General features: G+C 43.4%; 1 protein-coding gene across 1 annotated transcript; it reads left to right on the forward strand.

The window, feature by feature from the left end:
• The first annotated feature begins 303 nt into the window (after positions 1 to 303).
• On the forward strand, positions 304 to 27741 carry APCDD1 (APC down-regulated 1). The gene is made up of 5 exons (XM_064433590.1): positions 304 to 660; positions 10018 to 10201; positions 11815 to 12346; positions 21145 to 21466; positions 23478 to 27741. Exons 1-5 carry the CDS (start codon positions 603 to 605, stop codon positions 23924 to 23926), a joined length of 1545 nt encoding a protein of 514 aa, XP_064289660.1. The 5' UTR covers positions 304 to 602; the 3' UTR covers positions 23927 to 27741.
• Positions 27742 to 27868: the final 127 nt, after the last annotated feature.

Consider the following 27868-nt stretch of genomic DNA (forward strand, 5'->3'; position numbering starts at 1 on the left):
CCCGGGAGCCGCAGCCCAGCCGGCACCTCCCTGCCCGCAGCCACTCTGTCCCGAGCCTCAGCCCGCCACGTGCACATCCCAGCCGCCGCCCGCCGGCAAAGCCCCGGGATGCCCGGTGCCCACACGGCGCGGTGTCCGCTCCGTGCCGCCCCCGCGGACCCGCCCGGCAGGTCCCGAGCGCCCCTTCCCGCGCCGTGGGAGCGCAGCCCAGCGGCGGGGCCGCCCCCTCCCCGCCCCGGGAGGAGTCCCCACCTCCCGACCACTCCTCCTCCTCCTGCTGCAAGGGGAAATATGAAGCGGAGCCGCCGCCGCGCTGCGCGGAGACGAGCGGGGACGCGGCGGCGGTGCGGGCACCCTCGGGCACCGAGCGGCGGCGGCCGAGCCGGAGCCCTGCCGGGTCGGCGGCGTGCGGGGCGGGAGCCCTGAGGAGCGGAGCGGCGGCGGCGGCCCCGGAGGGTGCCCGTGGCCCCCGGCCCGCCAGCCGCCTGCCCCCCAGCGCCGGGCCGTGGGCTGCCCGCGGCGGCGCTGAGGCGCGGGCGGCGCGGCGGGAGCGGCGGCGGCCGGAGCGCAGGAGCGGGCGAGGAGCGCGGCGAGCCGGGGAGATGTCCGCCCCGTACGGCAGCCTCGTGCGGTACCTGTTCCCAGCCCTGCTGCTGCACGGTGAGTGCGGTGCCGGCGCGGCTGCCGGCGGCTCTCCGTGCCCCCAAAAGCGGCCGGGGTGCGGGGGAACCTGAGCGGGGCAGAGGGGCGCGGGTGGGTGCGCTCCGCCGTGGTGGCCGCGGGCGCTGGGTGCCGCCTGCGCGGGGCGGAGGATGGGGAGCGGGCTCTGCCTGACCCCCGCGTTAGCGGCACCCCTGAGCGACACGCGTGGTGCGAGCGGCAGCCGCCGGCGTGGGTAAAAGCACGCCGAAAGCGCCCCGCTCCCGAGCGTGCGTCGGCGGGTTGTGCTGCAGCCCGGGACTCCTTGGATGGAGCAGTTGGTCCGGGCTCCTCGCACAAAGTTTCTGTCCTCACCGCCGGCAAGAGCTGGCGCTGCCGAACTCCGGCGCGTTTGGCCGAGACACCCTGCGGGGCCCGCGTTCTTCCTCTTTATCGGGAATAGTTTTTTTGGCGTGGAGTTGTTACCTGGGAAGCCTTCCGTAGCAAAGTGTGCCAGCACCGGATCTTGTGCGCAACTAAAATTGTTTTGCTGCAGAGCACAAAAATTCTCGGTGTTCTTACACACAGTCCTGCTTTGACAGCCTCTCGGTTTAACCCTGGACTGACATCTCTCTGAAACTCCACAGTAGGCAAAATTTTAGTGAGAAAAGTCAGTGTATTTAAACTTGAAAGTTCAGCTTGTGAATTCATTTTAAGGCCTTTAAACAGATAACCCATCTTTCCAGAAAGCCAGTGTTCTTCAAGAGAAACTTCTGAAAAGGACGCAGTTTAATGAGCTGCTTAGGTATGTCTAACATTTGGCAGCCAGATTTGAAAAATCTGGGTATGATATCCTTCTGAAAGTGTGACTCAAGGTACTCAGTTACAGCATCATTTTGGAGAGTGTTCCCAGTTCTGAAGTCCTTTGTAGCATCCAGTGTCCATCAGTTAAATTTCTTAGGACTCCAAGCTTAGTCTTAAAGAGAGGAATTTTTTTAACTGTTAAAATGTAAGTGACCTACATGGATTCAGTGGGAGATCCATGAGCTGGGGTTAAGGATTTCAAAGCTATTCCTGGGGTTGATTTTGTGAAGCAGGGATTGTCTCTCTCTGTGTTTGTACAAGTGCTAAGCACACACTATGGTATTTAATAAATAATAAAGAGCATGGGCTTTTGATGGTATATTTTGTTTAGAGAAAGAAAGAGTAGGAGGCTCTGATCCCCAGGAGGGGGTTTGTACTCTTCTCACAGCTCAGCTATGAGATCCGGAGAGCGTAGAAACATGTTTAGCTGAGCCAGACCTGACAGGACGCCAGAGGTGTTCTTTAAACTCTGTGATCTGAGACGTAAAAGTTGAAATGGGAGACTTGAAGTTAGAGGGTAAAGAGAGGAGGTGTAATTGCAGGGTTGGACTCCCTGGCTCATCTGCTTGGAATTACAGAGCAGAGCTGAATGCTGGCTGGAGCAGGAAACAAATCAGGGCCAGTGATCAGATCAAAACAGCAGCTGCCAAAAGAGGATGATGAAGGAAAGTCATCCATTTCTTCCATCTGCAGTTATATTTCACCAAATAATGTAAACCAAAGTTCTTGTAGAAAGATACAACTCACTGCCTTGTATATAAAGACAAGTACCTTGGTAAAGTAGCGGTTCGCAGTTTGGATCAGAGTTTCAAGAGTTTGGAAACTACTGCCCTCTTACCAACTTGAAAATTTTATCAGTGGCACTGAAAAGTAGCCCATGGAAATGTGTTTACCCTGTTGGCTTTAACTTGGTCTAGAGCTTTTCTGTCCATGTCATAAAGTCAGTAGAAGCATCCTTCAACCCACGGCTATCCCAAATTGCTAATGCGTAAGAATAACCAGCAATCCCAGGGGACTGCAGTGTTAAGCCTCTTTGCAGCATGCAGTGTTTTCTTTCTGGATTTCTATTGCATATGGCAATTTGAGGGTTAAAAGTGAGTGAGTGTGGGTGGTTGGTTGAGGCTTTTTAGGGCTTGAAGCTTTGTGACACAAGTTAAAATGTCCTGTAAGGCTAGAGCTTCTGCTTTCAGTACATTAAGAAACTCCTGCTTTAAGGTCACTGAGTAGAAATTTGGAAAAACTAGTCTTCATTAATCAAAATAATCAAAATCTGTGCATGTACAGTGTCACCAAAAAAAAAACCAAACAACCAAAAAAACAGGTTTGCAGCTGGAAGTTGTCCATTATCACTGTTTTCTTTCCTTAGACAAAAAGCCACAGAAGTTTCAGATGTCAAACACTAAGATCATTCAACTCCGAAAAACCTGAATAATAAGAGCTACGTTCAAGTGGATTCAAAACAAATTTGGCTAATTTATTTTGTAAACATAACCTTCTTTATATATAAATACAGATGCTAAAAAAAATCGTGTATTTCTGATTATGCTACTGTTAGAGTAATGAGTTAGAAACTTAAAAACAATTAGTCGATAACATCATGGAAATGGTACTAATAAAGATGATGAAAACAAGACTGATAGGCTTTTCAGAGCAAAACTGGTTTTGCTTTTAAAAGTTCTCTGGCAATGTTGTTTAAATTAGTTATATAGTAGTGTTTTATTTCAAAACTTTTTCAGGAAAATAATAAGTAAATGCATCAGGAGATATAAATATCCATAGCCACAGAATGAACATATATTGTGCTCTGTGCTAGAGACATATGTGATCTGTTTCCTCAGTTAAATAATGCATTTCAAAATCTAGAAGACAATAAAAAGATGAGAAGACACACTGCTTAGTGTAAGAGCTGGAGAATTTGCAGAGAGAGTTAGAAGATGGATGGACTAAATTTTATTCACAATTTTGTCAGCGTAAATTCCATTTCACTCATTTTTGTAGCTTGACTGGGCTAACAGTCGTAAGATGTTGATGTCATCAACAGAGAGGGCAACTTTTTTGTGCTCTGTAGGGTGTCTGTGGAAAGAAGGCTGGCACACAGTGGGGCCCAAAAGTTGCCTCAACCACACTAGAGGCAAATACCTTCAGCTATTCAAGGCAAGGGTAGCATTTCATTAGTGAGGTGATTATTTAGGGCTGATAGAGGGCAGGATTATATGCAGTGAGTTTGTTTAGCGCTGTCTTCATCCAGACACAAGTCCCAGGGGAGCTGGGGGCAGTTCTGCATCAATGAACCCCAATGCCAAGGTGTGAGTACAGGATGGAGCAGATGCTCTGACAGAGGGCAGATGTTTCTTGCAAAGAGGGCAAGACCAAAGTACCATTGACACTGAACTGCACTGACATCCCAGCACTGCACCCATTCCTGTCAGGGGCAGAGTTCCCACTGCCCTGAAGGAAGATGGACTTTAACTCTTCAGGGTTTCATAAAGAAACCCTCACTCTAGGCAGTGCCATTTCACCTTGCGCAGGCAGCAGCAGCCATCCCAATTAAGAACTTCAGCTAAGCAGAGGTTATGGGCTGTGTAACTGCTTGGCTCTTGGTTCTCTGACCTCTTCCAAGAGAGGGCATTGAATAAGGACCAAGCTGTAGGGTAACAGGGTTCCTCTGTGCTAGGCCTGTCAGTTTTGAGGGGGTTATTTTTTAGCTGTCCCATGTAAACCTACTTTGGATCTCTCCTCAGGATCTTCTGTGCTCTGAGCGTTCATTTTGCCTCTCTTCGAAAGCTGCACTTGGAAACTCTGTGTGCACAAGAGAGGCAACAGATACATGTGAAAGGAAGTCATTGTCCTGTCTGCTTCCCTGGCCATAAAACCCGGCTTTCCTTTCCCAACCCTTTTGTTTGTAGTAGCTAATTTGGGCCCCAGTCTTGCGAGGACTCTTTGAAGTTTCAAGTGCAGGGAAAACACTGGTAAACACAGCTCGTGGCTTGGTAACAGGACATTATATTCTCCATGGCAATTATGTAAGCTTGCACTGGAGCTAAAAGCCTGTCGTAGGCATTATCTGACACTATCCCACATCAAGAAAGAGCATGATCCAAATGTCTATTTATTTAATTGTGCAGGGCAACTGCCCAGATAAGGAGAGCTATAAAGTTAATCCAGCCAATCATTCTTTATCTGTTGCAAGGTTTTTCCAGTTGCAGACAAGTTCTGACTTGAAAAGAGATTGCTGCAGGAGTAAAGCATGAATGTTAAAATGTTTCTGTCAGAGATGAAGCCATTGCTTATTTTGAATTTATGCTATCACTTGAGATTGTTTTACTTCATAATAAAATGTTCTTCTGTATTTACATCACTAGATGTTTTAAAAAAAAAAAGTTAAGTGGTTCCTGCTGAGCAATCCCAGTCTAATCCAGGTTTGAATCCTACTCTGAGGTAACATCTCTTCAACTATCTTCAGCAAAGGATGAACCTGCTGAACACCTGGTAGCTTTGAGACTGGTTTAAAGCGCTACACTTGGACATGTTTGAAGCTGTGGTTTAGATTCTGAGGTAGAGACATTCATTAAACTGATAAAATCTAAGCAGTTTAAGACTATTTGCCTTATACTTTAGCAGTCTGGCGTAGCTGTGAACAGAATTTGGCCTGGGTGTTCAGGCACAAATTAAATTAAATTTCTGTGTTCAAGCAAACTCTAGGTATTATCTTTGTTGCAATTGCACGGTATTTGCATGCTATTTTTCAGAAAGTCAAAACATTCATTCTAGCAGCTTGCAGTTTTTTGCAAAAATGTTGGCAGAGAGCTTTGTCATAACCATTTTTGAAACACCTTTGGGTAATGGGCTGCCAACAGATTGCCCTTTTGAGATTTGTATTTTACTCGCAGCTATGTGCAAAAATCTTTGAAGAACTTGAAAGTAACCTATCTTCCCTTAACAATTATTTTTATCTTGGATGGTTGTTCCCACATCAGATACAGGTTTATAGGTGAGCATGAGAGCCTGAAGCCCTCTGTCTGGTGTGGTGCATTCTCCTATTCACGTCTTACTGGTATGGCAGTGGTACAGACCTCCACTTTCCCACTCAGATGGATGTTGGATCCTGTCCCTGTAAAGAGTGATCTGAGATCACAGGCCCTCAAAAATGTGTGTGATCTCTGAGGGTCTGGGCAGGGATCCCCAGTGAGCTGTAGCACCTCTTATGCTATATTCAGTTAGTTTCATGCTAAAGCTGTGTCACTGCTAGGGCTTGATTTTGAAAGGGAAGCTGGATATCAGCTCATCATAACATGCTTTTGTTTTGCCACCTGGTATTTCAGGTGGATTCTGGAATTTTTCTTTTCCTTTTGAACTTGCTCCTTTGTGAAAACAAATGCTGTAGAGTGGGGGATACAATCATACCAATCTCTGGTTGTGGTGCAGCTAAAGTGAGAGCCAACCAGAGGCTTCACAAAATTATTGTTATTAGTCTTATTTTTGTTTGTTTGTTTGAATTCTGTTACACTTGTGAGTAGTAACATAGTGGGTGGATTTGGGGTTTATATTTTTTGACAAGTGGGTAATATTCCTTCATAACACAAAAAAATTCAAACAGTCAATCAGAGAGAGGTCTGAAATATTCTCATTTGAGTCTGAGATACTCAGTCATGGAGACACTGAAACCTACCATCTGTCAATGCTGTAGAGAATAGCAGACTTGGATCTCTCTGAATGAAAGTAATGGCTCCAACTATGTTGCAACTGCATCTACTATCCAAAGTGGGCTTCTAAAGAGTCATTAAATTCTTTTCCCAGTTTTGTGAATGCATGTTTTAACCTTGAGCCTTTCCAGCAATGTCTCATTTAACATGGCCAAATGGATCTTTTAAAACAAGTGAATCATCCCTGCAATTCCTCAGTTTTGCAGAACATCTCGTGCACTGCCAAGGGTGGAGCAGGGGGGCACTGCACTGCCTCTGAGCACCTGCTGTGAAGAAAAACACAGAAGATGGTGTTTGATTTACTGTTCTGTGTGGGAAGCATATCACTGGTCTCAGTGTTTGACCTGCAGATGGTACAAGGGGAGGTTACATCTCCTTTGTGTGGCAGCTGTATCTACAGCCATATGTCAGTAACTACACAAGTGTTAAAATTACTTCTTTGTAAGGAAGAAGTTTGCACTAAATTAAGTATTTCCCTGCTCCAGCATGGCAAACATAGGTAGAGGTCCCATTGCTGTCTCTTAATTTTATTCTGTATTTCATATTCTGACATTCTGGTCCTTAGCATTATTGAGAGCAGCGCCAAGGACAAAGACTTGGAGGTGTTGCTTGATGAGCTCAATATGTGTGCTCAGAGCCCACAAAGCCAAACATCCCAGGCTGCATACAAAGCAGAGTGGGCAGCAGGGCAAAGCAGGGGATTCTGTCCCTCTGCTCTGCTCTGGGGAGATCCCACTTCAAGTACTGTGTCCCATTCTGGTGTCCCCAGCATAAGAAGCACATGGACATGCTGGAGCAAGTCCAAAGGAGGCCACGAAGATACTCACAGGGCTGGAGCACCTTTCCTGTGACAACAGGCTGGTAGAGCTGGGGTTCATCCTGCAGAAGAGAAGGCTCTGAGGAAACATTAGAGCATCTTCCAGTACCTAAAGAGATCCTGCAAAAGAGCTGGAGAAGGACTTTTTAGAAAGGCATATAGTGGTAGGACAAGGGGAACAGCTTTAAACTGAAAGAAGGCAAGTTTAGATTAGATCTAAATCTAATCCTTTCTTTCTTTAGGAGGAAAGTCTTCACTGTGAGGGTGATGAGGCAGTGAAACAAGTTGCCTAGGAAAGCTGTGGATGCCTCATCCCTGGAAGTGTTCAAGGCCAGGCTGGATGGGGCTCTGACCAATCTGGTCCTGAGGAAGGTGTCCCTGCCCATGGTCAGGGGCAAGTGGAGCTGGATAATTTTTAATGTCTCTTCCAACCCATACCATTCAATGTGTTTTTTACATCTCTCCCTGTGTCTCTGCAGCATTCATTATGTTCTCATGCCTCTCTTGATTACCTGAATTTGTTCTTACCTTCATTTTTCACAGTTGGATGGATAGAGTCCCAAACAAATATCCTCTTTCCTCTAGGCCTGTCGATGCAAATCTTCCTTCTATTCCCTAGCTGCAGCTTATCATTTGCAAGTTGCAGACAGAACTACACTCATGTGACATGGAGAGCTGAGACACAACTGCTTCTGAGCTGTATCAAAGAAGACACTGTATAATACCGCATAAAGTTTGACTCCTTTTCAAAAACTTCTTCTTTTCATTATTTCCTTCAGGAAATAATTGGAAATGTCTGATGTGGTTACTGCATTTTTTCTTTGATATGTGCACATACAAGATGGTGTCCTCCCAAAGAAGGATTTTTGCTTGAAGAAATTAAATCCCCAAGTATGTCTAAATGAATAAATCATTTCTAAATGCATCTGCATTCATGAGTCATATGACATGAACTAGGCAAAAATGCAAATGCATAAAAGCAAGAGGTACAATAAATATGCATTGAAAATAGCCAGTTGAACAATTTCAAGACCTTCTTCTGATGGCAAATTTCAAATGTTTAACAACTTCAAAAGGAAATGCGAATTTTCAAAGTCTTTTTCCAATGTGAGATAATTTGTCTGCAGGAGACACCATGTTGAAAGATGGCACTGGTGGCTACAATCTCTACCTTGTACCTTCCATGGACATGAAGCACAGACCCAACCTAGTCAGTCCTGCCTCTCCAAGGATGTAGTCAGCTCTAGCAGAGCATCACCCTGTCATGGCTATACCATTTCTGGCTGCAGAATGGGAGTTGTTTGCTGCTAGCATGAGTGACTCTGCTCAGCAATGTAGAAATACCTGAGAACTCTCTGACTTCCAGAAAGGGAGAAATACTGAACCCCTGAAAATCAGGCTTCTGTAAGGGCGTCCCAGGCAGTGTGCTCAAATATCAAAGTATCCCTAGTATTTATTACCCTATAGAAAGCAAGGCCATAAATTCTCATTCACACTGAAGAATTGTTTGTAACGTGCAAGACAACAAAGCTATCAGATTTTCCAGAAAATATTTTGTGAGGTTGTATTCATTAATCTCTTTAAATCCTGGTGTTGTTCAATGGTGAGCATGGTTTAGGTTAAGGTATTTGTTGTATTCTTTCTGATCATTTTTTACCCTGCCTCCTGGACAAGTCTTTGCTTCTGTTTAGTTGAGGAATGGCTGGTTTTAAATGGTTGATGTGTATTTATAATTTTGGCAATGCCATTTTCCCAGGTGTTACCCAAGTTTCTTCCAGAAGATCTAAGATGTAGCCAGTATAATGAATCACCTTTTTTTTTCCTTTTTTTTTCCTTCTTTTTTTTTTCTTCTCTTTAGTAGGAAATGGGAAAGGCTTAAGAAAGTGTTTACCTAACACTAGGCATGTGCCCAAATGTCAGATGGGGCCTGGAGCATAAAGCACAGGATCCTGTACTGGGTGGCTCTCACTGGTGATCCCCAACAGTCTCACTTCTTATCCAGGTCAGCTGAGAAGGCAGCAGAAAATATGGGGATGAATACACTGAGACATCCCTTTCCTGAGATGGCTGCCCCAACTTCCCAGGCACTCAAACAGCCCCTTCACCCCAGCCCTTATCCATTTTGTAGGCCTCTGGTGCTCAAATTCCTTCTGGCAATGTAATACAGTTTCCAACACGTTATGTAAGGTTCATGTTTGTCACCTTTTAACCCCTATATGTGGGGTTTTCTTTTGATCTGTGTTTTCCAACATATCTAAGGCTATGTCGTTTTAAAAGAGTAAAGGCACATTCCTTTTGAAGCTATGTATTCATTTGGTTCAATTAATATTGTGTAGAGAGCATGCTGGTAGATTTTGTATGCATACATTACTAGAAACCAAAATTACTGTGTGCTGGAGATAAAGTTAGCTTTTGAAATTCCTTTTCGCCTTTAAAATAAAAATAGAAGGATCTGCCTTTAATTGACCACCTCAGTCATCACAGAGGCTTCCTGTGTGCAGAGGCTTTGCTTTTAATATCTGTTTTTCCTTGACTTTAAAGAGTAGTCTTTATTTGCAAGTTTATTATAGAAGCGTTCAAATTAGAGGTGGGCTGAAACCGCAAAGTTTGTGTCCGGATCTGGACACAACTCTCTGAAAGTTTGAAAGTCTAGGTTTGTGATTGTCCTGACCAGAGATTACAGAGGTGTCTGTAAAGTTCAGTTTCAGAGCCACATCTCCTGGGTGTGGAAACACAGCACTTCAGTTCGAGCTCTTTTCCCCAGTTTATTTCATAAAGGTATTTAGTGGATTATGAGTGGTGTGACAGAAAGGAAGAGCTTCCTTTTTTTTTGTTGTTTGTTTTCATATGAGAAAATAAATGTAAACAGTATTTGCCCAGACACATAACAATATGAACAAGTGTTATTCAACACAAGATGGTCACAATGTCCTTTATCACATTGAAGCCCTACTGAGCAGGGTCTCATGATGTAATTTACACTTTCTGTCACAGGGCTGGGAGAAGGTTCTGCTCTTCTGCACCCGGACAGCAGGACCCACCCTCGGTCCTTGGAGAAGAGTGCCTGGAGGGCTTTCAAGGAGTCACAGTGCCATCATATGCTGAAACACCTTCACAATGGAGCCCGGATCACCGTACAGATGCCTCCCAATATTGAGGGCCACTGGGTCTCTACTGGGTAAGGAAAGATAAAACCAGATGCTTGGGATGGGGAAGAGAAGATGGTAAAAAAGCAGAGAAGAAAGGATGAATATTCCCACTTTCAACAGCAGAATTTTTTTTTTTTAATATGGTGATGCTCTAAATTCCAGATGCTCTCTCTATATGTTTATACATAAAAGGAGAAGGAGCAGCATTATGTACATTAAAATAGCATGCCATAAATCTGTCTTGATGAATCAATTTACTGTCTAGATTTAAAACAGCATGCTGTGAAATATCTTTAAATCTCTTTGAAAGGAAGGAGCCTACCAAGCTGCCAAAATGGATGCTCATTCAAACATAGCATTGTACTATATTTGTCTCCATGCATTAGATCTGTTGGATGGGTCCTTGTTTTCAGAGCATGGGTGTAGCACAGGTTTTATTAGCAAAAGAAATTAAGAAGCTGTATTTCACTAGTTCTGCTACTCTTTATACCTGATGACTTGTGTTTCAGAGAGCTGTTTTGCTTTCTGTGTCTCAGCAGGCAATATTCACATGCTCATTGGAAGGGACTTGTAGTAGGAGAGACTGGGTTTTTTTTAATAGAAAGGAGTGTATTTCAGGATGAGAGGAAATGGTCTCAAGTTACACCTGGGGAGGTTTAGATTAGATATTAAGAAAAATTTCTTCACTGTAAGCATGGTCAGGCATTGGAATAGGTTGCCTGGGGAAGTGGTGGAGTTAACATCTCTGGAAGTGTTCAAAAGACGTGTGGGTGTGGCACTTGGGATGTAGCCTGGTGCTGGACACTGTGGTGCTGGTTAATGGCTGGAATCAGTGGTCTTAGAGGGCTTTTCCAACCTTAACAATTCTACAGTTCTGTTTATATTAAGCAGTGTAGAGGTGACAAGGGGAACAAGTTTGAAGACACAGAAGGGCTTCCTACAGGAAGTGGAATTTAACTCATTTACACTTCCAGAGGAAAAAAAAAGGGGGGGGTGGCGGTCATTGGGAAGAAAGAGAAAGAACTGACAGAACCTGAATATTGCATAGTCCAAATTCCAGCCAAGTAGAAATTTTGCATTAACAATCAGAAGTTTGCATTAACTGCCCCCCTGTTGAATTTTTGAGTGGAAGAGCTCAGGATATGATCCTGCATATCCATAGCAGACCGGAGATGATGAAGTTACACAGAGAAGCTTCTAGAGCAGGTTATAAGCCAGTTCTTTTTGCCATTCCCTGGACATATGACATTTCTCTTTCTGATGTTATCAGTCATTCTGCTAAATCTACCGTGCAAAAGAGAGCAATAGATGTTTAATAAGCTGCTACTATTTTCAACAAAGAATTGAGTCACATGGTGGTCCCTAGACAAAAGGCAAAAGCAAAACACGATTCAAAGTATTTAAGCCTACAAGATAAAGCCTTTAGATATGATCACCATGAAGCAGTGTATTAATAGCAGCAGAGGGAATTGTTGGATAATTGGCAGGCCACAGATGCCTAGTTCCTATTTACTCTTATTCCTGCCGGAGGGATTTAAGCACCCAGGTGTCTCTATGGACCCACGTGGGTCATGTTGCCCGTAGTATACAGGATGTGCCACCTTGCTAATATTTTGTTTCCACACTTTCCTTCCTCCCACAGCTGCGAAGTTAGAGCAGGCCCAGAGTTCATCACAAGATCTTACAGGTTCTACCACAACAACACCTTCAAGGCCTATCAGTTCTACTACGGTGGCAATCGCTGCACGAACCCCATCTACACCTTAGTCATACGTGGCAAAATCCGCCTCCGGCAGGCGTCCTGGATCATCCGCGGCGGCACCGAGGCCGACTACCAGCTCCGCAACGTACAGATCATATGCCACAACGAAGCAGTAGCCAAAAAACTGAGTGAGTTGGTGAACCAGACGTGTCCTGGATTTGTCCCAGAAGACAGTCCCTGGGAGCAGGATGTGAGCTATGATTTGCTGAGAGAAGAGAACGGCTGTGAATGCACCAAAGCTCTGAATTTTGCCATGCACGAGCTCCAGCTGATCCGTGTGGAGAAGCAGTACCTGCACCACAATTTGGACCACCTTGTGGAGGAGCTGTTCCTCGGGGACATTCACACTGATGCTACTCAGAGGAGGTACTATCGGCCCTCTAGTTACCAACCTCCTCTTCAAAATGCCAAGGTACGTGTGTGGGGGTTTGCATGTGTCCTCTTTTTAAGATACTGCTGACAAAGCCCAAGCCACTCAGTTCTTCTAAGTGCACTGATGTTACCTAAAATCTACATGTGCTTCTAATACAGGGGGTTGTAACAGAAGAAAGGAGAACTTACTTTGTGAGAGCAGTAACTTTGCTGCAGTTTATGTGACTGAAAAAATGCAAAAAAAAAAGTAATCTCATGAACTCAATAAAGGCCACTCTGAAGAGGAATCAGAGACTTGTAGGCAGAAGTGGGAGTGCTTGGCTGGGACCATGGCTCTAGGCTAGCAGCTGAGAGGAAGGTTTCATATAGAACTGAGATAGCAGAAGAGGGACAGGCATCAGTGGATACTTCTATAGCTGTGGGAGGGAACCAGGGGAAGAGGAAATAAAATATGAATATGGAATTTGGGTGATCCATAACCTGAAGAGGAGACAAGGAAATTGGAAGGTAAACACATGGAAGGGGCAGCATGAAGGGACAAAAACTGATGGACTGCACAGGTCATCCATCCAGACGTAGGCACACACATTAATGAAATGAAAAACATGTGAATTTTGAGTGGGGCTCTAATTCCATTTGATAATTCAGATTTCAAAGGGGCCTCAAAGTGCCCTCAGCTTCATCAGGAATTGATCAACCCATAGTAAGCTAAATAAAACTCAAACAGGAAGCACAGACACTGATGGCCTGTAGCAGGAAGGCTGTTATAGATCTTTCCTGGTGACATTTCAAAGGCAGGCAGCAATTGGAACCACATTGCCAGGAGCTGTTGCCATCAGTGTGCTCCAGCTGGGCATTGCCACAGCATCACTTCCAGCTAATGGGTTATCACCATTTTTAATCATCTCATCACAAATGGCTCAAAAATCAGTTACAGCTTATCAGCAATAGCAGGAAACACGTGATCTGCCTTTAATTGCTTTGTAGCCTGGCCTAGGGATCACTTTAATCCACAGTCGACTGTTTTGCTTTATGAAAAACTTCATGAAAACTGCTGTAATCTCTGTCATTCTTATGCTGTCTTCAAGTTACCAAGGACAAATTTGAGTTTTCTTTTTAAACTTACCTTCCCAAAATAGAGAGTTTCAGCAGCAGAAGACATACCACAGCACATCCTCTGCAAAATTTTGGTTTTCCTTAATTAACCACATCATCTTTCCCTTTACTGATTTGTGTGTGAGGGTTCTTTGCTACATCACTTCCTTGCAGGTATCTGTAGATAGAAATTATCAGACACCAGCTATATTGTATCTGTTCTAGAAAACATTGTAGATCTTTTTCCAACTGCTTGAAACAGAGACAAAATCTTGATTTAAATCACTGTAGCTGAGTATTTTTTCTGGTCTAATCTAGGTGTTTTATTCTGGGCTGATGTATAAGACAGTAAATGCCTACACTTCCACCTTGTAGTAATTTCATTATAGTCAGAGCAGTCAGATGTACTTTCAGACAGCTTTAGAAAATTAAGATTGTTTTCCAGGCAGGCCTGCTGTAATTTTAGGTAATGATTTTCCTGCCTGAGTGTTCTGCTACGGTAACATCCCTTTTTCTCTCTAAAATATAGTGGCTCAAAAATACAGTGTTCAAATTTTAGGGATCAAATTCTGCATAAGAGAGGTGTGTTTCTTGAGACAGGTTAGCTAAGAGAAGCTGGGCCTGCTGCTACCTGGCTTTCAGCATGATATAAATAGCAATACCATAAAAAATGAACCTTTGCTTCAGCTGCCATGAAAGATTCCAGGATGTGGGTTTGCTGGTTTGCACCTAAGCATGAAGATCCCTATACCAACAGGTTCTCAACAGGCACTCTGACCTACTGTTTGCCAAATGCAGGAAGAACAGTAACAGAAGTGCTTTTTTTTTCCTTTTTTTCTTGAAGTCCAAGCAAACATACCATTGAAAGGTTATAACCCTTCATTTTTGAACTCTTTTCCTTTTTTAATTGTTGCTCCACTGGGACCCAGCTGAAAATGAGTTTAAATGCTAAACTGAGTTTAAAACTACAAGTCACAGACTACTCTGGAAACTGGACACCATGAATAAATAGAAACGTTAAATCAACTTGTTTTTTTAAGGTTTCTACAGTCATACCAAGAGGTTGGGGAGGCCAGGAAATTGCTTCTGAAGTGAATCAGGTGTATTGTGTGGAATCTTTCATTTAAGGCTTTTTTCATTTCCTTTTTATTTATTTATATTTTAGACTCATAAAGGCCTGCCTAAAATAAGTTAAGAGGATTCACATTTTGAGTTAAATTTATAGTTAAACCTCTATATAGAAGAAAGTTCCACCCAGCCCAAGAGTTTACACAGCCTGTAAGTTGGATGTGGTAGCCACATTCATTACTTATGTGGTTGAAATGAATGGTAATTAAAAACAAATGATTGCTGGATATGTTAGAAATGCCAAAGCCACACGATCAGGACTTTAAACAAATAGAATTGGAGCTTTTCCAAATTCCTGCAGCGATTTCACCACGGGATGGTAAATCAAAAGGGCTGTCCAGAAACCAGACAGCTTTATGCTGAGCTACAAATCTGAATAAATTCACAGATTACCGTATCTCAAGTGTTCGTATGGAATCAGGGAGCTTATAAAAACATATAATATGTCATCTCTTAAGGCTTTTCGAATTCTCTTAGATAAGAACATACCTTAAACAAATTCCTCTGGTGAAATATATGGAAGTTCTTGAGTGCAGATGATGAATAGGTCACTATATAGATTTATCTTGGCTGTTTTCTAACCTGGCTCAAGATACTAGTTGGGACTGGCTGATGAATGGAGATGAACATCTTTGATGTCTCCTGACATTGAGAGTTTATCGAGTGATTCAGGCTATCACACATGGAGCTTCTTCAGCCAGCATGAGAGACCACGTGGCTGGGAAGGGCAGGATGGGGGAACTGCTTGGCCATCATCACATATATTACACAAAATGTTCCCAACTGGAACAACACCAAGGAGGCTGCCTGGTTAGTTGTAATATCACAAAAGTATATGGGGACTTGTAGCATGAAGGAAGACTTGAATGCAGTATTCGTTCTCTGTGCAGGACAGAAAATGTCTTCAGAAATGTCTGCTCTAAACTACAGAAAATGTGTATAATAGCAGTACTGGGAGACTTATTTCACAAGTAATTGCCTCAGCAATATTGCTTTGTAAACAAAGGACTCCTTGTGCTATTTTGTCATGTGACAGAGTAACTGGAAATATCAGAGCAGGACCGTGATGACCGGTCATTCTGGTTAGATCATTACTTAGGAATAAGCCTGACATGGTCTGGAACATCACAAGAAACCTAAAAAGCACCAGGATAACCTTCACTCTTTGTCATGCTCAATCAGTTGCTGGACACACTCTTTCAGTAAGATATTTTCTCTTTAAAATGTGACTCAAATGAATCAGTTCTCTATTACAACTTTATTTACCTCTGGGACCTGACTTCCAGCAGCACCTGGAATTTGCAGGTGAAACAGATTCAATGTATGGAGAGACTGGTGCTTGGGCTTTTCTTTAGCCAAGAAAGAGCAAAGTGTGCAGGGTTTTCTGTGCTTTCCAAAAAATTGAGTCTTCATCTCTTTGAAACACAGTGACTTCATCTCTAGGGGGATGCTATGTACTTGTGAAGCTCCCAGGGAAATGCAATCCTAAGTTAATAAATAGATGTTAAACATCTGAAGCGCCTCAGAGAAATATGCAAAAGTCAAATAAAAAGCATAATTTTGGCAGACAAAACTCCTTTGTTGCCCGAGTAGTGCCACTAGACTTCTAGATTAAGGCAACACTTGAAGGGTGCCTTTTGTCCATTATTACTGGAAAAGGGCTCTTGGTTAGGAAAATTATGAGGGGAAGCAAGGTAGGAATATTCAGAAGAATGCTCAAATGGGTTAATTCCAGGTTTGTGGACAATAACAGTGCGTGGTGCCCTGCAGAGATGAGGAAGCAAGCAGCTTTTAGCTGAGGTTGCCCTTGCCGTGCTCGGCAGCGCTGTCAGCTGTGGCGCTGTGCCTCTGAAGGTGCCACATCTGCACTTACCACTGTCTGCTCTGCAGCTGCAGGAAAAGCCTGCCACAACTCAAATGCAGCACCAGGGATCAAAATTTACTATTTAGCCTAGCCCACGCCTTCAGGTCAACTCAGCATATGTATCTAAACTACTGACTGTAAACTACTACACCTTCCTTACAGTTGGCATCTAACACAGTGGCTTCATCTTTTGTAAAAGAACAGGGAAGATTCAGTGGTAATATTTTATGGTTTAGAGGGTGCTTTTTAAGGGCATAATAAATACGTAAGCAGCTTTATTTGGGAATACTTCATTGTTGAAAATGGACATTAAAGCTGTCCCTTCGGGTTTTCCAGGAATTTTTTTTGTTAATACTTCATAAAACATTCATGTCACCATAATTTAGTATCATTTTAATGGGACAGATGACATGCAAGCACATTCATCTGAGAAGTCTGGTTTTCTTTTTGTTCTTGTCTTTTGCCCACGCTAAAGTCATTTATACCAGAAAAGAGCAACCAGAAGAGTTTTTCATTTCATATTGGTTTTGTTTATTTCAGTTTTATGCAGGGTTGTGCAACAGAATCAACATCATAGATCAGAGAGTTGTGTAATGGTAGTGCCTTGAGATTCCTTCACTATCTTCCCCTTCATAAGAGCAGTTAATAAAAACCATTCCTCAATATCTTAGAATATATGGTACGCATTTGCAGATAAATCTGAGCATATCTCCACCCTCCTTCCTGCTTGCAGCACCTCTGTTCCCCACCAAAAGAAATATCCATCTGACAACTCTGCAAAGGAGTTACCGCTCTCTCCAGCATCTTACTTGTCTCAAGATTTTTAATTAAAGTTCTAAATCTCCGTTTTTCTTCATTCCATTTGGCAGGCTGAGTTATAACTGTGTCAGCCGTACTTGTCAACTCCCCAGAGCCAGGCTAATGCACATTAGTCAACTCAGCTTCGTATGAGGTCATGCAAAGCCTGCAAATTATCACTTTTGTACTGGAGAGAATTTGTGGTCGTTTTTTAAAGTGTTGTCTTGATCTGCAGTTATCTACAGTGGTGGAGGAGAGAGCCTGATACTATCCTGAGCAATTCATAAATGTGTCCTTCCTGTGGACTTGGCTCCTTGGCAAAGTGAAGCAAAGCCATCCAACTTTTTTTGTTGAGCTGGAAGCTTTCCTTGAATTGATGTTCTCCCAAGAATTTCCATTTATACTCATCCTGGGAGCACTAGTTACTAACACCTGGTACTGTGTTTCCTTGGGTGGTGAGGTTTAAAACATCCTGACCAGGCATGACTCGTTCCAGTCCCACCTAGTCCTGCCCGTGACATGTGGTATTCGAGTGTGGCTTTTGTCTCCCCTCTTCTTCTGCACTTCCCCTCACAGTAATACATGCATTCACATGGCAGGGGGTTCTTACCCCAGCTTTTTGTGGCTGTTGGCCCCTACAGCATCCTGGGATTCTGGTGAGATCTGTACTGCACACACAGTTCAAGCCTGAGCGTGTGCTTAATCCAATGCCTGGTCCCTCATCTCATGTCTCCCTGCAACAAGGATATGCTGGGTACAACATGACAGAGCCAGTCATGGCTATGTGGCATAGTCAGTGTCAGATAATTAGTCTTATACAGCCATAGAATGCCACAGAACTTAAGAGAAAATTAAATTGTGCTGGGAGGGTTTCTGTTTCTGACTATCTATAGCAATTGAGAAAAAGATGAAGGAACTTCATCTTTGTTTGCTTTTTTTAATTGGAATCCCCCTTGCTTGGCTTCCAGAGCTCTCTGGCCTTATTACCACTTCAGCTGAGACAGCAGGACAGAGTGATAAGAAAAAATGGTGATGAGAATTTTTAGATCCTAAGCTATTTTCTCCCCAGCTACAGGAACTGAGTTTTCAGCCAGAGATTCCGGCTTGTTTTGGCACACATGGCTTTGTGGATTAGCTCAGAAATTTAAAGAAACACCTGGAAGGATGAGGAATGTTGTCACTATGGCTTTGGCACTGCAGAGCTGCAAGGAACCACCCATCATGGGAAGGAATCTTCCAGCTATTTTAGGGCCCAGTCCTTCTAGCAAGGCCCCACTATTAAAAATACTTCACTGTGCACCTAAGATAATCAAAACACAGAACCGATGTTCATCCTGTCCTGTTTTATTGCTTTTTAGTTTATGTCATGCCCCAATGAGCTTTTTATTAGAGAGTTCTTAATCCTGTTTGGACTCAAACGTCCTCTGTCTCTGTTCCCTATTTTGTTTGAATGCCTGTTTTTAGAAAATAATCTTCCCCTGAAACACATGGAAAGGGAGTGATTTGCAAAGCCTCAGATAGTGTAATTAAGAGCCAAGAGCAGCTGACCTAAAAAAGCAAGAGCAAAATATACAGTCAATTGTTAAACATAAATTACTCCATAATTAAGTCAAATTGCCTCATAACAGAACTAGCTTTTTCCTTTGCCCATTACTTGGGCAAAAAAGCATACTGAGGGAGTTTATACGTGGCATATTCTTCCACTAAGAAGTTTATAACTTTGTGAAAGATAGTATCACAGCAAAAAAAGGTTTATGTGGGCTTAGATTCAAATGCTGGCCTCAAGAAAGCAATGGATTCAGAGTACATCCAGTGAGGGGCTGGAGCCAGCTGGTGTCTCACAGCTGTGAAAGGGATGTTTCTGCTTCCTCCCTCACCACCCCAAACTCTCCCTGCTGCACTCGCAGTTCGATGAAAAAAGTTTCTGGTTACCTCAGCCCCTTCATTTGGGGACTCCATCAGTGACTATCAGGATGGACATTCCCGAGGAGCCCAGCTGGCCAGACCCTCACAGGTGCAAAGCCTTCAGAATTAGAAGGGCTGCACAGAGCTACAGTAGTTCAGGACCACAACACTCTAAGAGCCAGGTGATCTGCAGAGAAGTAATAGAGAGTTAACAGGGACCTTCCTCGAGTTTGCCAGAGGAGTCACCGCTGCTCACAGTGGCCAGTGGTGACCAAAAAAGAAAACAGGCTGAGTTGTTGTTTGGCTCTCTTCAGATTTTGAACAAGGGCAACAGAAATCACTGGTTCCCAGGTTAAATTGCCTTGGCTCACAAACTGTTTTTGGAGGATGGACTCCTGGGAGGAAAACCAAAACCACTATACTGCTCTGCCAGGGTCTCCTCTGGGAGATGATAGAAGCTTTCAAATTCACTTCAAGAGAGAAGGGACTGTAGCAGAATTTCTCTCCTACTATTGATGGATTCAACTTATATAAGCTATTTTTAGTTTTATAGCACTTTTTCTTGCTTTCTGGCTTCACTTGATGTGAGTGGGGCAATCATAGCCATAAAAACAGTGCCCTTAATGTGTCAGGGAACAGTGCAGCCAGTCTGCCTCATGGCAGGACAGAAATGTGTGGTTCAAAGGCACTGGCATCTTCATCTCCAGAAAAAAACCACATTATTTCTGTTACAATTGAAAGATATTTTTTGTAGGTATATCTGCACTAACTTCACCAGCTGCAGTTAAATTACTCAATTAAATGTTCTTTGTATTTCACTAAGGTACTAACCTGCTTGCAGAATTTAGCTGAAAAAAACATATCTTAAAATTTGGTAGCAAGCTCCACAGTGGGAAAGGACTACATCCACTTTAAGAGTATGTCAGCACATGTGGTCTCCAGAAAACCATATGTTTAGGGGTGGAAAGACTCTCAGGAGGTCACCAAGTCCAACCTCCTTCCTCCTCGGAGCAGGGCTGTTGGCCAGCAGTGGTTCAGATCAACCAACACTGATCCTGTGCTTTCATCTCTCAAGGACTCTCCTCGATCCTTCCTGGAGAGAGGGAGACGCACTGGCAGGTTACTCACATCCACCACATGCAAGCTGTGAGGTATTTTCCTGAGGTGCATCAAGTTAAGAGCTAAAGCTCAACATGCAGCCATCTGGGAGATTTACAGAAATAGTTTTTCTACGTACACCTTTCCAGCCCTCTTTTCTGAGGCCTCTCTGAGCACCCTCTGTAACATAAATGCTCATATTCACTGCTCTTACTTTAAAGTCCACAAGAGCTGCTATGAAGTCAGAATTTCTCCACTCACTGCCTTCAGCTCCAGTTCACTTTAGGGGTGACATTCACACAATCTTCATTAGTGCCCTGAATTCCTCCAATAAAATGACTGTAGGTAGCTTCAGAGGATCAACTTACAACACCCACAATATATTTCTTTTACACATATTAAACAGGGTTTATATTTGCTCCATCCCGGACCAGATAGTCATCCAAAGTCTTTTCACCAATAGAAAATCAATGAAATGGCTGCAGTTCTATGTCCCTAGGATGTAGAATAATAGTCTATGCAAAGTAGCTATAAATGGTGTTGCTCTGGAGGTGGAAGCCTCAACCTGAAATTTCTCCACTCCTGCCACAAACTTGGAGCCTGCAGACCCCTCCTAAGACACCCCAGATACTCTTTTGGGGCCGGGGTAAATTGCCATCTGCCATCTTCTTGTATGATTTGAAGGATAAAGTCAGCCTTTTCTGGATCCTGAACTAAAATGTTAATTTCAGATAAATGCAGACAAGGGAATTAATTTCTTACGTGCTCCTCTGCTCTGCTGTGCAGTCTTACGAATACAAAACCAAATAGTACAAGTAACAAGATCAGAAATGACAATGCGTTCCTTAAAATGTGGAGCTGGTGTCCCTTCAGCATGAAGTGGCTGGCCTGATGCATTGCCCTGTATCCCAGGTGATGCCTGCTGAGGGTTTCTCCCTGCTTTGTTTCAGAACCACGAACACATGTGCATCGCCTGCAGGATCATCTACCGCTCGGATGAGCACCACCCGCCCATCCTGCCGCCCAAGGCGGACCTGACCATCGGGCTGCACGGAGAGTGGGTGAGCCAGCGCTGTGAGGTGCGGCCGGAGGTGCTCTTCCTGACCCGGCACTTCATCTTCCACGACAACAACAACACCTGGGAGGGCCACTACTACCACTACTCCGACCCCATCTGCAAGCACCCCACCTTCACCATCTATGCCAAGGGACGCTACAGCCGGGGAGTCCACTCGTCCAAAGTCATGGGTGGCACGGAGTTTGTGTTCAAAGGTAGAGTTGCTTGATACAGTGGGGAGGGATGTAGTTATGGACCAGTGCAGTTTGCTCATAATGATTTGGCTGCTGATGATTTCATTCTGGGATTTTCAGGAGTTCATATTTTCTTGGGAAGTTTGCAGGCATTGTGTGAATGCCCAGCCAAACTATACAGCTGCGTGGCATTTCACACCGCTGAAGCAATACTCATTTGAGGCAGAGGTCTTTAAATTCTTATACTTTTCTTAAGTATAAGAAAATAAGTTTCCACATTACTTAGTGACCATGAAGTCCAGTGGCCATGAAGAGAAGTGGTTAGATCTGTGTCCTAGGGCTCCTTCAGTAGAGAGAAAAAAGCATCTTCAGAAGGCATTTCAGATCTGAAGTGGTATAAATAATTTTCTGTGGAAGACAGATGCAGCAGCATGCAACTTTTCATGTGCTCCCAAGGGGCCCTCAAGCAAATAAGGGTGTCCCTAAAGACAGTTCTGATTAAAGATGCCAGAGCGAAGACAAAATGTATCCAGCCCAAACCCATGGGGTACTTTGGAAAGCAGCTCTCCGTGGTGACGCCACCCATAGCTGAGAAGCTTTCTCGTGCAAACAGCCCCATGGAACCCTGCTTAAAAAGAGCCCAGGGGCCTGAGCCACTCACACAAGCAAACATCTCCAAAACACGACATCCCACCACGACACCAGCCCCAGCAGAGCCTCTGGTAACCTCAAACCCTCTGTAGGCTCTTCTCCTTATTTCAGTTACCACATTAGAAGAGTAAAGCATCTTGCATGGGTCTGATTTAGAAAAGTGTCAACTAGAAGAAATAATTTATTTATCTGAGATTTTTTTGTAGGAGATGGGAGATACCCTTGCCTGTCAGAACTTTGGCTCTTTAGAGCCACATGTGCAGCATGTCCCAGCTCAGCTCCTGGCATGAAATCCAGTTTGCATTTCTGGTTTATGTTGTGCCAACGTACCTTACAGATCAAGGTCACTAGTTTGGCTTAGGTAAAACTTTCAGGTTCAATTTCTATAAATTACTTTTTACTCCAGCTAGAGTAAATAATGTGAATTGTAGAGCCATTGAGTCAAATGGCTGTTTATAAAAGCTCAGGAAAAGCTCACAACAAACCTTACTATAAAATGATCTTCAAGAGAATTTGAGATTTTGGTATGTTGGGAGGCATGGTTATTTGCTTCTGTTTTGGTCAGCACCAATCCATTCAGATCCCCTTTTCTTGATACACAATGTCAAACACACACCAGGAAAAATCTCTATTCAGCTTCTGCAGGCTCATTCATTTTGGTTTTTCTCAACTTTTTTAACTTGGCTGGAAAATGAAACTTTATATGCCGTAAACTCCTTTGAAATACAAGCAGGTTAGAACTACAGAAGCTGCAGCAGTTCTACATTTGATACTGCAAGCTGCAGCCAATGTTGAGAGATGAGAAAAAACATCTTTCTGTAGGTCATCTATATTTTATAATTCATGCAAAAAAAGGCAGGTAATATAGGATGATAGTGCAACTGTGCTGTTTTACAGATTTCCTAGTGGGAACTAATTATTTTATTAGGTTTACAGGGTAGCTAGCAAATGTTAAGAAATGATGAAAAATATGTGATAAATCTTCACTTACGAATTAATACGGACAGTAATAAAACATGAGTAAAGTTTTATTGTTTCCTCCTTTCCTTATCTCCTAGTATAACCAACCAGGCTTTATCTGTAACGGATTGTCTGGAATTTATGAAAAGCTCTGCTTAATCTCTGGCTGAGATACGTGGCTATCAGGCTTTCTTCAACTGAGTTGGAGGGGGGGTTTTCTTTGCAAAAAGCAAGTTTTGCACAGACAAAGACATAAAATGATGCTCCTAGATTTGCTGGCCACACCTGTAATGTGAAAAACTAGGTCTGAGAAGGAACAAGGGGAGACAATTTTGATTTAACAGGTGTGCCCCAATCTGCATGTTGGCTTTGTTTTTGTTTTTGTTCCTCTGCTAACAGCTCCCCTCTTCCTCTCTCACAGTGAATCACATGAAGGTCACTCCCATGGATATATCCACAGCCTCGCTGCTCAATGTCTTCAACGGGAACGAGTGTGGAGCACAGGGATCCTGGCAGGTTGGGGTTCAGCAGGACGTCACCCACACGAACGGCTGCATCGCGCTCGGCATCCGCCTACCTCACACCGAGTACGAGATCTTCAAGATGGAGCAGGATGCCTGGGGCAGGTACCTGCTCTACAATGGCCAGAGACCGAGCGACGGCTCCAGCCCCGACCGACCCGAGAAAAGAGCCACTTCCTACCAGATGCCTTTAATTCAGTGCGCCTCATCAGTGCCCAGGTCTGAGGAGTCACCCGAGGAGAATAAAATCAGGCTGTACAGCAGCAGGGCACCGGAAAAATATCCCAGCACCCGAGCTCTTGCTTTGTTGTTTATTTGTACTGTGTCATATTGGGACATTCTCAGCTAGAAGCAAGGAAAACTTATTTTTCATGACTACAAAGCCAGGATTCCACCAGACTGGGGGTTGTTTTTCTTCAGACAGAGAAGGACATTTATTTTCTTGATGCACTTGAATGCCTGAGAACTGTTGTTCTTTTCCTTACTTCCCTCTTCCTCCTCGAATCCCGAACGGCACTCGTTTGATGTTTGTGCTTTGAACTTCATCCAGTCTGATCCCTGGCCTGACACGACTGCACAAAAGTAATTGCACTTTAGGACTGCAGACTTCTGGGGGGAGGGAGGGGGTCTCCTTTTTTTTTTTTTTTAACTGCTGGGATGAACTCTATGATCCTGCTTCAGTCATCTCTGCCATCTTACTGTTGTGGTACTCTTATCCCCAAAGCCTGATTTCTCATCAGAATTTAGCTCTGGGGAAGGGCTCGGTGTTGTGCCAGTACTGTGATAGCAGCTTCCCCCTCTGACTTCACAGCTCTGATGTAGATATGTATATAAGGAGGAAATCCACAAAGATTTATCTTGCCATTATCTCACAGCTCATAATACAGAAAGAATCAGCAAATCAACAGCCCTCTGTTCAAAAAGTGCTAAATGGTTGATACCCCTAATTAAAAAAAAATACTCCAAGTAATTTAAGCTATTTTTACAATCATTATGTTGTAAAAATAACCAGTGGTTTAGTATTTTCTCATTCAATTAACTTAGCTGTGCAATTGCTTCTAGGCCTCCCTTTGTATGTAGAGAGTAGTTACAATGAAGCCCCCTCAAAGCCAGCCAGCAGCAGCAATTTTCTGTTGGATGCACAGAGTGCAGGTAAGCTGCCAATACAAGGCTGCAGGAAAGACTTCTCTTTCCATATTCCTGAGGCCTTACACACTCCACATGCAGTACTTGGGTCCGCTGGGTAGGCAGAGTAAAGCAAATGGGATCTAATGTGTTCTGCAGCCCTATTTAGCAGCATTTTTTTAGTCATGTGACCTCATGTAAGAACAGGGAAAAGGGTTACAGCAGCAAGCATGCTGTGGTTCCTGGTACAGCAAGAAAGCAGCTGGAAACACCCTCAGATGGAGCAACACCGGCCCAGTCTTAGAGAGGGAGGAGCAAGAGATGCACTAATGCAACCATGTCCTTCCTTTTCCCCTTGCTGAAGTGTCCCAACACATGCCACAGTTTCATAAATCTTAAATCAGCATTGCTTTGTGGAGACACTGCTGGGAGGGTGGTGAGACATAGTCCTCAGAGAGCATTTGTCAACTAGAGCCTGCCCTGGAAACTCTCAGGTTTCCCTCAGTGGTGAATATATCCTTTTGTGCACTGATGCAAATCAGAGCAGACTCTGGAAGCAGTAGGGGAGATGTTTAAGGCCAGCAAGGAGTCAGAAGTTCATAGATGAACCATGCTCCCCTGCTTTAATGGGGAGTAAACTGAGGGCATAGCTTAATCTTGTGTTTGGGCTGTGGCTTTTACTCATGTACACATTTTGGCTCACAGGAAGAGCAGGAACATCTGTAAAAAACATAAGGAGAAAATTGTAGTGTTTCTTCACAGCATAAGCAGCTGCTAGCTGCCCAGCCCAGTATTGTGTCAGAAAAAGAATTGTTAATATATTATTTTCAGTATCCTAGGAAAAGTATGTTTTGAATGAAAGTCTTTACATAGTGAGTTCTCATACTGACTACTGTAGCAAAAGCATTCCTTGAAAACATGGATGTGAATTTCCTCAGAGTTGGAACAGAATGAGTTCACCTAGTTTTGAGACAGCAGGAAGACAGAGGGAAGGAGCGGTATCATAGATAGATGTGCTGCTGAGTCAGAGCACATCTTTTGTATTTTTTCCTCAGACAAATGAAAAGTCCCAGAAAACTGTTATTTAAGAATCAGGAATGGAGCTCAGTAGTCACCAGAGAAAGTGTTTATCCATCGATTTGATGTCAGATCCTCCTTCAGCCTGTTGGAAGGATCTGAAAGCCAACTCACCATGGTGAATTGAGCCCTATGAACAACAGCAGTTCTGATCAGCATTTCTTGATGTATTTTTTGCTCCATGCAGTCAAACCTATTGAAGAGCCAGCTCTGGATCAGTTGCTGGTGGGGGGCACAGTTTTAATTAGAGGGTCAAGAAGGAGGCAGGATGCCTCTGACAGAGTAGTTACAAACCAGCATGGAGTTTGGTTTTCCCTAGACTGAGTTTTGTAGTCAGCAGAGTGCCACCAGCATATCTCTAACTGGGTTACTGAGCTGTTACAGTCAAAAAAGTCTCCTAAGTACCTGCTTCATTTCTGACTTCTATTTGAGATCTAGCAGCAGGAGTGAATTCACATTAGTTTTTATTTTAAAGGATGGGTACTGTGTGGCATTCCTTAGATCACACAAGACAAGCTGCTTTTACCACCATCAACCATTCCCATGTGGTCCTATCTCTGGAAAAATATCCAAGGTTAGAAATTGTCAGACTACGTCACTCGCCTGTGCAAGTGCCACACACACTCGATCCCAGCTGACATCTGCACATGCTTGTGGTGCAGGATGAAAGCAAAGACCAAAGGAGCTGTTCCACAGCATGATTTTCTATACTCATTGGGGCAATCATCTACAGTTTGTTAGTGCCTTGTGGCTCCTTTGTAAATTTTCTAATGTCAAAAATGTTGCAACAGTTTCAAGAGAAAGATCTGTCTAGTTAGAACCTCTAAAAGCACATTTATGTCTCAGCTGTTTTGAATCACAGACTTGCAAAGGTCTAGGTTCTAAGAGGTTTGTGGTTAGACTACATAAAAATGTAACTCACTGTACAAATTGTACAATAAATGCTCTTTTTTCCCCTGTTATTTAAAGACACTTAAAAAGAAAGTATTTTTAAAAGGTCTTCACAATGCATTACATGAAATCTGATTGGGGACTTCTGTAGTCTATTTGTAGTGTTGACAGAAACAATTTTATGATCTGGGTTGTTAGCATTTGCTGCACCAGCTTACCTCCACGTGCCTATATATTTTTAATTTTTCTTTTAGCCAATACAAGTCAAGTTGGACAAAGCTGTAAGTCCTCAGAGTGCATAGTTTATGTGCTAGTCTGTATTTTCTGTGAGGCTTCTCCTTGCTTGCAGGCATAGAACGAGGAGCTAAGCTAACCCCCTCTTTTGGTTTCATCACTCACTAAATTAACTGCTGCACAGCACCACATACATATGTGACACAATTTATTCCATTCATTTTATTCCTCCAACCTGACCTCATGTGCTGGCAGCCCTGGCTGCTGAAGAAGTTAAGCTTCAAGTGGTTTAGCAGTGGAAGACCTGCAAGCTGGGTGATTTGTCCTTTGCTGAAATGCAGAAGGTTAAAAAACAAACAAACAAACAAAAAGAATCCGTTAATGTTGGTATCTTCAGCTGCTACCAGTGTTGCCAAGACAGGTGAAAGCTTTTCCCTCAGAAATGGCCTGACAGAAGAAATGGCAACCCAAAGAAATTCTTAGGCAAATTGTTTTAAGAGGCTCTATTCAAGAAGTAGGACAAAAGGGATCAGAAAAATCAAAAGAAGTGTTCTTGCTCTGTTTCTATGCCATTTACATATTGTGCCTGCTGTCCTGGGGTAGAATGTCATTTCTATGAACAGAAGTCTGTATTTTAGGATATAATGTCAGTCTTGCTTGAGTCGGAGCGTGCTTGCCTAAAGTGCAGGATTTTAAAGAAAAAAAATCTTTTTATTTTTGTAAAGTTATAGAAGATATTTTTCTTCTCAACTATGTTCCAGATTAAACTGCTGGGGAAGTTTAAGCACTTGTTAAACTATTGATTGAAATAAAAAAAAAGCCTAACTGTAAAATTAAGGATTCTTTGCCTCCTCTACATGTTAGTTTCCTGTTCTGTTGACTCTCTAAGTGTAAAAAATTGTTAGGTGTCTTGGAAAGAAACGGCCAAAAACCCGACTAAGCTGAGTAACTTGTGCACAGAAAA

The sequence above is a fragment of the Passer domesticus genome, chromosome 1 (assembly GCF_036417665.1).
Source record: "Passer domesticus isolate bPasDom1 chromosome 1, bPasDom1.hap1, whole genome shotgun sequence".
Lineage (NCBI taxonomy): Eukaryota > Metazoa > Chordata > Aves > Passeriformes > Passeridae > Passer > Passer domesticus.